This window comes from Plecotus auritus, assembly GCF_963455305.1.
Source record: "Plecotus auritus genome assembly, chromosome: 5".
In the NCBI taxonomy this organism is placed as follows: Eukaryota; Metazoa; Chordata; class Mammalia; order Chiroptera; family Vespertilionidae; genus Plecotus; species Plecotus auritus.
Genome location: NC_137776.1, coordinates 161,374,739 through 161,390,402, shown reverse-complemented (window position 1 = coordinate 161,390,402; position 15,664 = coordinate 161,374,739). Strand labels below are relative to the sequence as shown.

Genomic DNA, 15,664 nt, shown 5'->3' with positions numbered 1-15,664 from the left:
TCGCAAACGGCGGACTCCTAGCCTTTGAGGGGAGAGGCCTTTCCAGGCGCGCAGGAAGCATCTACCGGGAATCTCACCACCAGTGGGCGTTTAGCGCAGCCAAGCGTCAGGCCGGTGCCAAGGCTCAGCAACAGGGAGGCGCCGGCTGAGGCGGGGAGAACTTTGCGCTCCGAGCAGAACTACCCTTTGCTGGCCAGTCGCGTCGCTCCTCGGAGGAAGCAAGCGGCAGCAGCGACTGGGCGGAAAGAGGACGAAAGGAACAGAGGAAGTAGCGGGGGAAGTAGAAAAATGAAGCCAGGGCTGGGGAAGCCCGCGAGGGGATGGCCCACGGTGGAGCGAGGCGGATTTGGCTTCTTCTCCGCATCCCGGCCGTGAACACCTGCTCCTGTGCGAACCCAAAGAAATAAGTGCGTCTCGCCTTGGTGGCAAAGGAAAAGAATCCAAGTGAGCTCATTACCTCCTCGGTCACCGCTGCCCCCGAGGACTCCGGGTGCTTCTCACCCCAGCCTCCCCGCGAGGCCGGACTCAGAGCCGCCCTGCAGATGGGGCGGGTAAGGAACGGGCGCCCCAGCTGCGGGTGAGCGGCACCGGCCCGCCCGCCTGCCTGGCTCCGCGCAGGGACTGGGCGGGCAGAGGATGCGAGGCGCACGGACCCAGGAGCGGGATCTGAGACTGACAAGGGCGCGCTAGGCTGCCACTTGGATGGCCCGGGGTCCGCTCCTGCTCCTGGGACCGCTTCTCCGCGCCTAGTGAGCTGTGCGCGGGACCTGGGGGCGGAGACCTTAGGCGGCGGCTGCAGGGGGGCCAGCCGGACGCAGGAGGGGGCGCGCTTTCTCCCTGCGGGTCTCAGTAATGAGGAGACCGAGTTTGTGGTGGCTGCTGAGCAGGGTCTGTCTGCTGCTGCCGCCGCCCTGCGCACTGGTGCTGGCCGGGGTGCCCGGCTCCTCCTCGCACCCGCAGCCCTGCCAGATCCTCAAGCGCATCGGACACGCGGTGAGGGTGGGCGCGGTGCACTTGCAGCCCTGGACCACGGCCCCCCGCGCGGCCAGCCGCGCTCCGGACAGCAGCCGGGCAGGCGCCCAGCGAGATGAGCCTGAGCCCGCGACTTGGCGGCCCCCGGCGCCCTCGCCGGGCGCGCGCTGGTTGGGGAGCGCCTTGCATGGCCGGGGACCGCCGGGTGTCCGGAAGCCCGGGGAGGGCTCAGGGGCCAAGACCCTGTGGCCTCGGGACGCCCTCCTCTTCGCCGTGGACAACCTGAACCGCGTGGAAGGGCTACTGCCCTACAACCTGTCTTTAGAAGTAGTGATGGCCATCGAGGCGGGCCTGGGCGATCTGCCGCTCTTGCCTTTCTCCTCCCCTAGCTCGCCGTGGAGCAGTGACCCTTTCTCCTTTCTGCAGAGCGTGTGCCACACTGTGGTGGTGCAAGGGGTATCGGCGCTGCTGGCTTTCCCCCAGAGCCAGGGCGAGATGATGGAGCTCGATTTGGTGAGCTCTGTTCTGCACATTCCAGTGATCAGCATCGTGCGCCACGAGTTTCCGCGGGAGAGTCAGGTGAGAGCACTAGGGCGCGTGGAGTGGACCATCGCGGGGGCTGGGACCATCGCGGGGGGTTGCTGGGGGAGAAGGGGGACGGGAAAGTCCTGAAGGACTTAGGGATTTTCAACTTTGATACTGTTTAAGGATTGGACCACATCGGTAGTTGGTAGGTAGAAGTAAAATAAAAACATTTAAAGCAAAAATGGGGAAAAGTGCCGGACGAAGTGGAAGTCTAAGTTTAAGATCTTGGAGAGCGATCCGGGTCCTAATGACTAGCTTGGGGGCGGGGGGAGGGGGAGAAATGTGGGAAGGGCGATGGAGGATCCGTGACTGCCAGAGTTTCACTCCCTTGAGGAATTCGGAGAGCATGTGGCAGGAAGAGCAGCATCTGCTCTCTTTGACTTTAGAAGATGTGCCTGAGCCATGGGCGATGGTGTCAGGAAGGAAGCACGTCCCTCTGAATTCCTGAGTAAATAAGAAATCTGTAACTAGTACAGAAGCAATAGATAAAGAAGGGTGGTTAATTAGTCTTGGCTATTATGTGATCGCATGAAAATGGATGAGTCATTTGGGATCATGTCTTTGTCCCTATCTTCTTTCTATGTGATGTGGGCTCAAAGGCTGGCTGTATGCAGCTGCTCTCTTCAATCCATTTCTGCTCCAGTTATCTAGAAATAAAGGAAGTTTCCTATGGGTTAAAAAAATCAAATATATTTTCAATAAAAGAAGCTATTTGTAAACTTAGTTGTTGACAATAATGATATAAATATTTAAGGAGAGGGCGGAGTCCTTTAAGAGAAGTCGTATGCATTTTGTGCCTTATTTTTTATCAAAATAATCAAGGTTCATTAAGCCTAGCACAAAGTATGTATGAAACAAATAGGTAATTGGTATTGGTCCCATTGTAGAGGCTGAGAAACTAAGGAATATATATATATATATATATATATATATATATATATACACACATATATATATGTATATATATATGTAAATGAGCAAGGACAGATATCAAAAGTTTGATAGAATCCATGCATAAAATACAAAAAAGTACTAAAGATTTATTTTTCTAGAAAAATGAATCTTACATTTTTAATCTTAGGAAAGGCGGGCACTAGTTACTTTCAGCAGTTGCCCAGAAGATTCCTATTTAATGCTGAACTAGAGAGATTTAATCTGCAGAGTGCAGGCTAATTAACTTTTATCTAAAATATTTCCGTCACCTGAATCTGAATGACTATAGGCAGCAGATGGGAAGGCATAGAAAACACAGGTGCACAATGCTGCCAATGACCCAAGTGTTACAAACATGAAATTGCATCCACAGGGTGTGTCATTATTAATATATGTGCAGAATCAGATCTAATGAAATGCAAGAGTCAGCATCACTTATTTCTCTTCATTGCTTCTTTATTACCTAATATTTCATACGTTGCCAATACTGTTCACAGTCTCCATACGCCTCTCCATTTGTAGATTGTTTGGCAAGAGTCTTAAATAGCAAGAATTTTTCCCAAAATTAGTGTTCCTTAGTTAGAAGGAAAATTGTCTGTGTTCCAGGATGGATCTGTGCAGTACACAGCACATTACAAGGGGACCAGAGCAACCGTGAGGCAGCATCTAACATCAGCAGACTTCAAAGTTTAGGACCCTTAGGGGCGGAACAGAGTCCTCTAGGGACAACCTCTACAAGCAGACAATAAAATAAACACTCGGCCAAGCACATTTACTTCTATATTTCAAATCAGAAACTTACTTTAAATCACTGTTGTCCACTGTTATTTTCATGGCACACATTTTGAAAAGGAAAGATTATGATATTAACTCTGATCTAGTTTGCCCAACTGAGGACATTTTATTTCATTTATCTTTTTGTTATAAATTCAAACATATCTAACTCAGTGGTCGGCAAACTGCGGCTCGCGAGCCACATGTGGCTCTTTGGCCCCTTGAGTGTGCCTTTTCCACAAAATACCACGGCCTGGGCGAGTGTATTTTGAACAAGTGGCGTTAGAAGAAGTTTAAGTTTAAAAAATTTGGCTCTCAAAAGAAATTTCAATCGTTGTACTGTTGATATTTGGCTCTGTTGACTAATGAGTTTGCCGACCACTGATATAACTCAACTTACTTTTAATATATTATTTAAATGTCACTCTATAATCCTATCTAATAAAAGAGTAATATGCAAATTAACCATCACTCCGCTATGCCCACAAGCCACGCCCACAAGCCAATCAGGAGCGAATATGCAAATAAGCCCAACCAAGATGGCTACGGCCACAGAGAGCAGGAGGGAGACTTGGGTTTCCCCAGCAATGGAGGAAGCCAAGCTTTCCGCTTGCCCTTGCCGGCCTAGACCTCCGCTCAAGGCTACAAAGTTTTAATGATAGGAGATAAATATAGCCCAACAGAAATGGCGGCAGCCACGGAGCTGGAAAGAGCAGGAGGCTAGGGTTGCCCATGGTGATGGAGGAAGCCAAGCTTTCCGCACACCCTGGCTGGCCCAGGCCTCTGCTTAAGGCTACAAAGTTTCAATTATAGAAGATACATAAATCCCAACAGAAATGGCTGCTGCCACGGAGCAAGCAGAAGGCTTGGCTCTGCTCTAGGCTACAAAGTTCCAATTGTAGAAGATAAATAAACCCCAGATACCAGGGCCTCCACTTGGGTTACCAGGGGGTGTGGCTGGCATGCAAACCACCACAGGCCCCTCGCCCAGGCTGCCCCATGCCCCAAGGGAACCCCCACCCTGATCCGGGACACCCTTCAGGGCAAACCAGCTGGCCCCCACACATGCACCAGGCCTCTATCCTATCTAATAAAAGAGTAATATGCAGATTGACCATCACTTTAACACACAAGATGGCCACCACAAGATGGCCAGCAGGGGAGGGCAGTTTGGAGGGACCAGGCCTGCAGGGGAGGGCAGTTGGGAGGGACCAGGCCTGCAGGGGAGGGCAGTTAGGGGTGACCAGGCCTGCAGAGGAGGGAAGTTGGGGGCGACTAGGCCTGCAGAGGAGGGAAGTTGGGGCGACCAGACCTGCAGGGGAGGGCAGTTAGGGGCGACCAAGCCAGCAGAGGAGGGAAGTTGGGGGTGACCAGTCCTGTAGGGAAAGGCAGTTTGGAGGGTCCCAGGCCTGCAGGGGAGAGCAGTTGGGGGGGACCAGGCCTGCAGGGGAGGGCAGTTAGGGGTGACCAGGCCTGCAGGGGAGGGCAGTTAGGGGCAAACAGGCTGGCAGGGGAGCAGTTAGGCATCAATCAGGCTGGCAGGGGAGTGTTTAGGGGGTGATCAGGATGGCAGGCAGAAGTGGTTAGGGGCAATCAGGAAGGCAGGCAGGCGAGCAGTTGGGAGCCAGCAGTCCTGGATTGTGAGAGGGATGTCCGACTGCCCGTTTAGGCCTGATCCCACCAGGATCGGGCTTAAACGGGCAGTCGGACATCCCTCGAGGGGTCCCAGATTGGAGAGGGTGCAGGCTGGGCTGAGGGACACCCCCACCCCGTGCATGAATTTAATGCACTGGGCCTCTAGTGTTGTGTAATAAGAATGTCCAGCTCAATGCCAAGTCATTGTAATATATAATTTTAGGATATGACCATAATCTGCTTTCAGCAAAAATAATAACTAATCTTTCCCTTGCTTCTCCTCAAAAGTAGACCTTTCTCTAATATACTGATGTGATTTTTTTAAATTATCTAAATATAAAAGAATGTTGAACTCATTTTACACATTAAATAAAATTGACGTAATGTAGCCACTGTCCTCATTAGAGTCTATTGCCCAGTGACTCAAGTTATTGATTGTTCCAGTGCCTGAACAAAGGATTTCACCACACAACCAATGAAATAAAATTGTGTCTCTCATTTAGACAAATCAAAATTGCTTTAGAGCAGGCGCAGCAACAGTGTTTTCTCTCTCATTAGAGCTGCTGATTTCTTTCACATAGAGCCTCTCATTACTGCATGCAGTAGGTCCTCGGGTTACGTCGGAGATCCGTTCATAGGGCGCGACATTACACGATTTTCCCCATAAGTCGGAACCCACCTGCATAAGCACTTACGTCACTCTCATGGAGCACATACACAGCAGTAATTAAGTGAAACAGTAAAATAAATAAATAAATAAATAAAGGTAACAATTCCTGACCTTTACTTGTGGTAAATAAATAATAAAAAACATAAAGCACATACGTACATATGTCGAAATGACGGAACTTTTTTTTTAATAAATAAATGGGAGATGGTGACATAACCATGAAACGACGTACGTCAAGTCCAATGTAACCCAAGGACTGTTGGTAACGGCTTTTCTGGTACCTACCACAACTTCTGAATGGAAGGAGAAACCACTGAAATGACCCAATCTCTAAGAAAAGCATAACAATTTTATTTCAATATACTATTTATTCAAAACATAAACAGGTTATCAGCTTGGAAGGAATCAACTTCCTTCAAGCAGGAAATCCATTGAAAAGTAAGATAGTTAACTACCCACTTTTGGAAACCATATGTATATTATCACAACATAATAAAAGCTTAAAGCAATATTACACGCAGGATAGGGTCAAAGCATGTTTCCATAAAAAATAAAATCTGACTTGACTACCACACTCAAATCTCTACTTGAAGCTAACTTATTTTATTTAGATGATCACTTCTTAGTTCTATTACCTTCAAGTGATGAGGTTGCATATGGATCCAGTTACATTTACATATAAGTCACATTACGTTTCTATAGTTGTTCTTTCTCTTCTCTCCCCATAGTATTGTTTCTTGTAGGGGTTTTGTATAGTTTCTCCAAAGTTAGGTTAACACTCCTTAAAATTTACTGGCTAAGGTAGTGCCAGATACACATTTCTTTCTAAAACATATATTTCATGGTAATTCCATATTGGTTCCATTAGGCAAAGTTAATGGAGTAATATACGTAATTGGCTTGGATCTAAACACATGCAATTAAAAAGTGACTACACTATAATTTTCAACTCTTGTTGGGTGTACCATCCACAATTTGTATGTCTCATTGAGCCATATGTACTAATTAATATATGTTTATTCCCTTAGAAATATAAGTGCTTTAGATGATCCATTTTCTTTGACAATGCACGGCTAAGTACTGCAGACTTTTTATTAGAATTTGGCTAGCACAGTACCACTTTGGTACAGTACAGGGGACAGAACAATGATACCACTACATAACTTAGGTACCTCATGAGGGGATAAGTAAAGGACATTTATTTTTAAAACATCTGCTCTCAACTGTGTTGGCTTTCCTTGACTTGCTCCAGCTAAGCACTGCTCTCTCTCTCTCTCTGGAGGAAATGTATTTTTCTACATTTCATGATGAATGGCTGATAGCAGCACCTAATTATTGCTGACTTGAAGATAAACGATTTCAAATTAAATGTCAAGTGAAGCAAAACTTTTCTTAGCAGTGATCTTTTACAGGTTCCTCTTGAAGAACTGAGACCTGGGATTAATTTGGAAATTTTTATTGTTAATTTGGGAATTTTTCTTTATAACATTAATTTATTTTTCTAGATAAATAGAAAAGAGGAGACTAGCAAACACTATTCCTTAGGCAATTAGTCTGTCTCACCCACTTTTCTTTGTGCCTGCCACAATGTAGTCATAAAGAGTATTTGATCTTGATCTTGTTTGACTATTACATCTTGGAGTTAACTTATGATTGAATCAGCTGAGCTAAGTATCTGAATCATCTGAAAACCAATTTCAGTGTCTAATTCCTTAATGTTTTCTCTTCTGCTGTTGCAGAAAGCACCATGGATTTTGTGCCATAAGGTTTTATTTCATGAATACCCCTAATCAGATTCTAATCATGTTGGTTAAAAGGACTCTCAATCTACCTCTACCTCTTACTCTCCATTTAATCTTGGGCAGGTGTCTCTGTCTCTGAGCATCTATGCTTACCTGTCAAAAGAAGGTACCTTACCACCCAACAGAGTTGTTTTGTGAATCAAATGATGAAGTGAAGTACTGTGGAAAATGTATAATGTTAGCTAAATACCTAGTAGAGAGGTTGGTTAGGATCTGATAAGAATCATCCAAGTCATAATCTCCACTAATTCTCCATTAGTAGTTATTAATCAAAATGGGATGTGATTTCACATACCTTCATCATCCACCTTATTCTCTACCCACTTCCTCATTTTTTTCTTTAAAAAATAAAAAAGGGTAGCTCTGGCTAGTGTGGCGCAGTTAGTTGGGCATTGTCTCTATGGTTTGATTCCTGGTCAAGGCATATGCCTAGGTTGCAGGCTCAATCTCTGGTGGAGGGGAGGGGCATGTGGGAGGCAACCAATCGATGTTTCCTTTTCACATATGTTTCTCTTTCCCTCTCCTTTCCTCTCTGTCTAAAAATCAATAAAATTATTTTTTTAAAGTAAGTGGATTCACACACAAACACCCCCAAAATAAAGGAAAACAAAACAACAACAAAACAAGAAAAGAACTGGGTTCCTAAGTATGTTGCATATTTGCCTAGGAATAGAAGACATGCCATAGGTACTGTTCTGTACCAGTGGCAACATTTTACCTATGATACCTCTAACACAGTTTCTGGAGACTTAGGTATTGCCGTAGAAGCTTCAGTGTGATGCCCAAGATTTTTCAGAAAGATTGGTCTGTTATTGGTCGTAAGTTTCTACCGTAGACACACTTAGAGTAGATCGTTCATGAGATTATAGCCACACAGTCTAACTTCTCTATCTACCCCCAGGCCGCCTACTATACCACTAAGCACACTGTTTGGCCCATCTGACATTATTTTCACAGCATGTCTTTCTTGATGAAGAAAGCAGTGTGTTGGTTCACATTGGCACAGGCTCCTTATCTCAGTATGGAGAAATAACAGTTTGCAAAGCAGCTACATTGAGTATCATTGCCCTAGAACAGGGGTCGGCAAACTGCGGCTCGCAAGCCACATGCGGCTCTTTGGCCCCTTGAATTTTTAGCAAAGGCCAGCTTAGGAGTAACCTAATTACGTTAATAACAATGTACCTACCTATATAGTTTAAGTTTAAAAAATTTGGCTCTCAAAAGAAATTTCAATTGTTGTACTGTTGATATTTGGCTCTGTTGACTAATGAGTTTGCTGACCACTGCCCTAGACAATTATATGGGGCTTCTTATAGCAAGGTATTGTTCATCTTAGTGACACAACTGAATGTAGACATGGGAATCTCATTGCCTTTCCTCCTGACCACACTAGCTACTCCCATTGACATACACAGAAGAGTAACTATACAGCACTGGAAATGTGATGCCAACTCCATAAAACTAGGCAAGAACACACAATGCTCTATAAAACTCAGCCTCTGCTGAGTTTTATAGAGCATTTTGAGAGATATATGAATAAGAAGATAATGAGAATCTTTAAACCACTCATTTGTCTTCCTTAGGTCTTTCTTTTATAGGATGGGGAAAAGTAAGCAAAGAATAAGCCAGTTGTCTATCACCTCCCACCTCTTCTTCTTCCCTCAACCTAACACCTCAGCCAGATGTTCAGATTTCATTCGAAGGTGTAAGAATCAGACACTTTCAAGGGAGACTGTGTTTGATCTTATGTATTGAAGGAGCAGGTACTGATCTTGGCTGGTAGTTAACCCTGACACTGAAAGCCTAGTATCTGATTGGCCAGGATAGTCTACTGATGGAAATGAGCCTTCAAAGTGGTAAAGAATTAAGCAGATGACTTCTTTTATAGTCAGGCTGAAATATGCCTCATTATTACTCATGTGAGACATAGATACAGGAAAAAAATTATATATATATTTGTGTAACATTTATGCTTTTTAAGGCTTCTTCACAAATGTACTCCTATAATCCTCCTAGCAGTCCTAGGAGGCAGATAACAATGTATAGACATCATAACATATAGAGCACTAGAAAGCTATGCATTGTCAACAAGGAGAAGACGAATAGCTCCTTTTGAATTTAGTGTATTTGTCAGCCTAAAATCCAAAAACAGACTGGATCCATCACTGCTTTTGAGTTATCCTAGGGGAAAAAAAGGATAAACAAGAGAGATCCACTTCCAGGTTTGATTGTTAAGAGAAATTTCATACTAAATATCCAATAATGGGAATTGAATTAAATGAATGATGATATATCTTTACAATGGAATACTGTTTATTCAAAATGAAAATATATTTATTGACAGAAAGAGAGAAAAACATTTATGTAAAAGAAGACATTACATCTGTAAAATATAGCACTGGGCAAAAGTAGGTTTACAGTTGTATTATTTTTTTCCATACAAACTATAAACCTATTTTTGCCCCACCCCATATAAAGTGTAGAATTTTATTTATAAAAGTATTAACAGTGATTGTAACTAGATGGTAGAAACCCACATGCTTTTCCTATCCATACTTCTATTTTTCTAAAAATAAGTACATATTACCTACACAATGAAAAACAATAAGAATAAAAAGGTAAGTTACCTTCACATTTCTTTACCAGTGTGTTCAATACTTCAATATGAAAATATAGATTTCAAGAAAAAATAAATTGTAGAGTATATGTTTAAATTTATCAAAGTCCTTTCATACACATTTCTATTTTCCCCCCATTTATTCTCACAATTACTTTGTGAGGTAAGCAGGACAAATAGTATTACTATTCTTATTTTGCAAATGAGACAATTGTAGCATATTAAGGGAAGAAATAGAAGGAAGAGAATAGGTTTTTGTGAAGCCCAGACCTATTTTTGAACCTTAACTTTACAACTTTCTAGACATTCTTACCTTGGGAAGCATGCCTGAGATCCTTGCCTCGATTTCCTGGTGCCTCAAATGTGAATATCTCATGAAGTTAAGATGAGAACAACATCATGTGTGCAGAGTTCTAAGCAAAGTACCAAAAGCATTGTGTGTTCTTATTATCATGCAACTTTGAGAGAATGATCATTCTTTTAGCACAAAGTGTAGATCTGTTGACATGGCATTAATAAAAACCTAAATAGGATAAGAACTCAAGTATTCTAGATTGCTTTCCAGAGTACTTTTATATGTATGTTCATATAAAAGAATGAGCCAACCCAAAGAAAAAATGAAAAAATCTGCTCTTTTGAAACCCCACTGATGTTAGAGTTCTAATCCAGTGAAGGTTAGGTGTGTGAAAAGTTAGCAATGAAGTGACTTGCGAGGTCGTGTTTTAACTGGTTCCTCCCTTGTATGGGTTCTGAATGATTAGATTTCTGGAGCAGTCACAGGAGAGATTAAGAATAATGTTCTATTCCTATTAGCTAGTATTAGTGAGCAATTCACACGTCTTGTCTTATCTCCTACCCTAATTTCTTATAGGAGCTTCCCAGGACCTAAACTTAAGGAACAGCCTCACTTCATTAATGGAAACAACAGCCTCACTTCATTAATAAAAGCATTGATGTCTAGTCCCCAGGTGCTGGGCTCTTCTGAAAAAATATTGAGTTGGAGCACATGGCTTGGGCTTCAAGTTTTTGCAGCATTTTTAATTCTAATTGTTGATATCTACCATCTTCTATCCAGGCAAATAAAAGGAGGAAGTGGCAAGAAAAGAAAAAAAAAAAGGTGGTGGACCAGAGATATGGGTTCTGGAAGGACAGGAGCTGGCTTACTTTGCTGTGGGAGTGTGGACAGTGGTCTCCCATAGAGCTCTATGTCCGAATCCCCAGAACCTGTGAATATGTTACCTTCTGTGGTAAAGGGGACTTGGCAGCTGTGATTACATTAAACATTGTGAAATAGGGAGGTTATCTTGGAACATCCTGGTGGACCTAATGTAATTACATAAAAATAATGCAGGAAGAGTCTGAGGCGAAGTCACTGTGATGATGTAATGATGAAAATGGAGATAGGGGTGATGCATATTGAAGGTGGAAGAAGGGGCCCTGGCCAAGGAATACAGGCAGCTGCTAGAAGTGAAAAGACAGGGAAATGAATTCTTTCCTCAGGGGCTCCATAAAGAATGCAGCCCTGCCAACACCTTGACGTTAGCCCAGTAAGACTGAGTTCAGACTTACGACCTCCAGTCATTAGTAACTAGAGAATAAATTTGTGTTAAGTCACTACTTTGTTATAGCCGCAGTAAAAACTCATGCATTCTGTGACACAGACTTATGCACAGAGGAGGTGAAAAGGAGACAGAGGGCCACCTGGCCCAGCTTACCCTGGGGAGGCAGATTCTCGTTCAGCTTACATGTTTTGCAGCAGGACAAAAGAAAAAAAATTAAGAGACGTAGAACTTGGGTCTTTTAAGATACAATGACCCCACCTCCTTGTAACCATGACCCAATGGGTGTTGTAGGCTTCTTAGGGGAGAAAGGGGTTCTTAGAAAGGGCAGAATCTAACTTGACGTGGATCGAAGGTTCAGAAGTTTCCCCCTTTATATTCAGACCTTATTTGTACCAATGTAACGGACTTGTGGCATAGGTTAGCTGATGATTTAAGGGACAGTAGCCTTCTTATATACTAAGGCTTACGGAAAATTGGTAACCATTAAGCAGACTCTTTTTTATTGAATGCCAAATATATCAAAACTGTTTGATACATGCAACTTTGAGAGACTTGTTAAGCACATATTGCTTTTATGATGACAAAAGCAATGTATGGCGTCCACAGATCACCTTGAGTAACATTTTGATGCCTTTAATCTCTCAAGGCTATAATGGTTTTAAAAAATTAGAAACAGTTGAGGACAATTTAAAGCAAGCCTTACTGTCACTCCAGTTGGGCACTGGCATCAAAGAATAGAGAAAAGCAAATTTAAAAAAAAAAAAAACTGTTTTAGAAAACTCGGAGTTGACATGGAATTTTGAAGATTGGGCACTTTGAGTTGGTCTTTCTATATTAAAGGGTGGGATTTTCCTTTGTATTTGCAGTCTAGCTTTATATTGTCATCATTCTGCAAAGTGGCTGAGTGCACAGTTCCAAACACAGACAGCTCTGTCTGGATGTTCCAGTAGCATTCTTAGAAATGGGTTGCCACTACTCTCCTCGCCGTTAGGGGTGGTTATTAGCTGAACTTTCGGTGTCAAGCACTGTGATGGCTGCACAAACTGCATATAACCTATTTATTTTATTTTATTTTTTGAATTGAAAACCTCAACTCAAAGTCAAAAGTTATTTATATTTTCTAGGTCAAATTTTTTTTTAAATTATGTCCTTAAACAAAGTTAGATGCTCAGCATGTCTTTATCTAATAGAATCGCAATCTGGCTCAATTATGGAATTTATTTGTTTAGTCCCAAACGAAGGTACTTAAACAAGAATTTCATTAAACAAAGAATTTGCTTCTCTGTGTGGTGAATTTAATAGGTACAGACCAAGAGCTGTTATTATGTTGGTGCTGTATGCAGAATTAATTTGAGTCACATCACACATTGTGTTATACACATAAGGAACTGCTTCAGTGTACACCTGATAATGAAAGATAAATCTATACCTGAGTGAATCCAGTGTGCCTCCGCCTGGTCGCAGGCACAGAGAGCCACCTAGTGGTACCTGAAATATAACTTTAAGTTAAAGCATCTTAAGAATCCAACCTTACAAGACAGGCAAAGGCCTCCAAGCAACTTTTAGTCCTCTTCCTAGACTTTTGACAGTGGGAAAATCTAGGTTAATAAGTGTATGCCTAGAAAGACTGGGAGAAAATTGAGAGTGACTCTTACTAACTTTAGAAATGTAGTGTGGTTAATATTTTAGTAGCTGTATTTACGATTATTTGGCTCTTTGTGCAGTCTGAAAAGATGCTGCCATTTTAATGTGTTAAGTATGGCATTTATTCCTTCATTTCCAAATTTTATGTCCTAGGTAGATAATTCTGAAAATTAATAAAATGATGAAGAATAAAATAAAAGTTACCTATAAACCCACAACCCCAAAGATCTAGACATATGTATGAGTTATAAAATTGTGACCATGTTATGAGGTTTTTTTACGTATCCATATATTATAAATATCTTATATGTTATTAATATTTTTCCATTATTTTCAATGGCCAGATAATTTGCCTTTGAATGCATTGTTTGGTGATTTTCTTAATCCCTGTTGTTTGAATTCAGGTTTTTCCCATCACAAAATCAATAACACTGCTTCTGGTGGGCCTTTGCCAGTTTTATTCTCCCTTATTATTCTTGTAGTTTTGGGAGCCATAGAGCACTCGCTACTTGAGTTCTATGACACCATCATGTTTTTTTCTGCATTTTTGGCTCTTCCATTGTTTTTCACTGATTGTGCTTTCTTTGACCCCTTGTAGCAATAACCATAGTGCTGTGTTGTCCAATATGACTGTGCTATCCCTCTATGAATACTTAGGTCTAAATTATTTAAAATTATATCAAATTTAACAGTCAGTTTTTCAAGCACTCTAACCCAGTTTCAAGTGCTCAATGGCCACATGCGGGTAGTGATTACTATGTCTGACAGTACAGATATACAACATTTTCCATCTTCACAGAAAGTTTTGTTGGGAAGTTCTATTGCTGTTTAGGGACATGGGGTTGCAAGGGACAGAAACTCCACTGAGCTCAAAAACAAGGGGTTTGTGCTGAAAAACTGTAAGAAAATGAGAAGGAGTGGAATTGCAAGTAGAGATGGGCTATACTACTGGAGAGTGTTAGGGCAACTACTCTCTTTTTCTAACTTTATAACTCTAATCACGGCATCTAACTGTGGTCCCTGTTTCTCTTAGTTTACATTCTCCAGACATCTGTTGGCTCAACCCACATAGATTTGTTACCTCTGCACCCCCAGGTTCTATGTCCTTCCTTAATCCAGTCAGCACTGGCCATATTCCTGGATTAAGTGTTCAATATAAACCTTAGAGCATTAAGTAAAATATCAAAGCCACTACTCTCAAAAAACTTACATTCTGGTGGGGAAGACATATGAAAAGACATACAAACAAATATATAATATGGTATTACTAAGTAGAGGCAAGTGTGATACAGAAAAATAAGGCAGGGTAAAAAGGGTTAGAAGAATGACTATGGTTAGTCAATAAGGATTGTCTAATGAGATGATGTTTGAGTAAAGAAGGGAGAAAGGAATTAACCATGTAAATTTTTGAGGGAAGAGCATTACAAGCAAAGAGAATAAAAGTGCAGAGGCCCAGAGGTAGGAATAAGCATAGCAATAAGTATTTATTGAATACCTAAATATCCTTAGCACTATTTGTTAGAGATTTGTTAGTGGGCACTATCTCATAGAAGAAAATGCCAATAGTAAGGCAATAGCAAGACCTCGTGTACACACATATGGACAGTTTTCAAGGTTTAGATTCCTGAATTTCTCTGTGGCAACACCAGAAATTTTGAATTGGGATTATCCTACATAATAAAAGGCTAATATACATATTGACAAAATGGTGGAACGACTGGTCGCTACGATGCACACTGACCACCAGGAGGCAGAAGCTCAATGCAGGAGCCAGCCAGAAGCCAGCCTCACAGCTGGTGAGCACAGCGGTGGTGGCGGGAGCCGCTCCTGCCTCCGTGGCAGTCGGACATCCTCCAAGGGCTCCTGGACCATGAGAGGGTGCAGGCCGGGCTCAGGGGACACCACCCCCACCCCGGGTGCACAAATTTCGTGCACCGGGCCTCTAGTTGATATAATAAGGCTATTCTTGAATAGGCTTTATATCTCTAGATTTTCTTTCCCAAACCACGCTGCACACTGCTGCTAGATAAATCTTCCTAAAGCAGAGCAACTTTCATATTTTTCATTCATTCAACAAGCACATGTCAAGTATAAAACACTGAGCTTCATGCTACCCTCTTGCTCAACATGCATTTTATTTTACTATGACAGTGATAATCTTTTTTTTCATACCCCAACATTCCTGAGGGGTGAACACACACACCTTAACATCAGTGATTCACTACAAGAGTAATTTGCACAATTGGAATAGAATTCACTACCCTTAAGAGAATGTATCCGTTCTCCAGGTTTTGTGAGTATAGTTCAAAAAAGCATTCCATCCCAACTCAAGATTCTGACATGCCTCCCCTGAAGCCAGAGAAACACAGGCTACTAATCATCAGCAAACTTACAGAACATGCTCCTCCTCAAGGCCTTCCTCAGGTATGCGCAAATAACTCTTTGCAATTTGTGACACTCTGTTGAGAAA

At 42.3% G+C, this 15,664-nt stretch overlaps 1 protein-coding gene across 2 annotated transcripts in view; it reads left to right on the top strand.

Annotated features, from left to right (window-relative positions):
* Positions 1 to 211: 211 nt before the first annotated feature.
* The window catches only part of GRIN3A (glutamate ionotropic receptor NMDA type subunit 3A), a 149,882-nt gene continuing 134,429 nt past the window's right edge, over positions 212 to 15,664 (top strand). The window contains exon 1 of one of the 2 annotated variants that reach the window (XM_080669905.1): positions 212 to 1,551. In XM_080669905.1, the coding sequence (XP_080526031.1) occupies positions 853 to 1,551 (699 nt within the window). In that variant the 5' untranslated portion in view covers positions 212 to 852. The remainder of the gene's footprint in view (positions 1,552 to 15,664) is intronic. The other variant, XM_080669906.1, reaches the window with a different exon arrangement.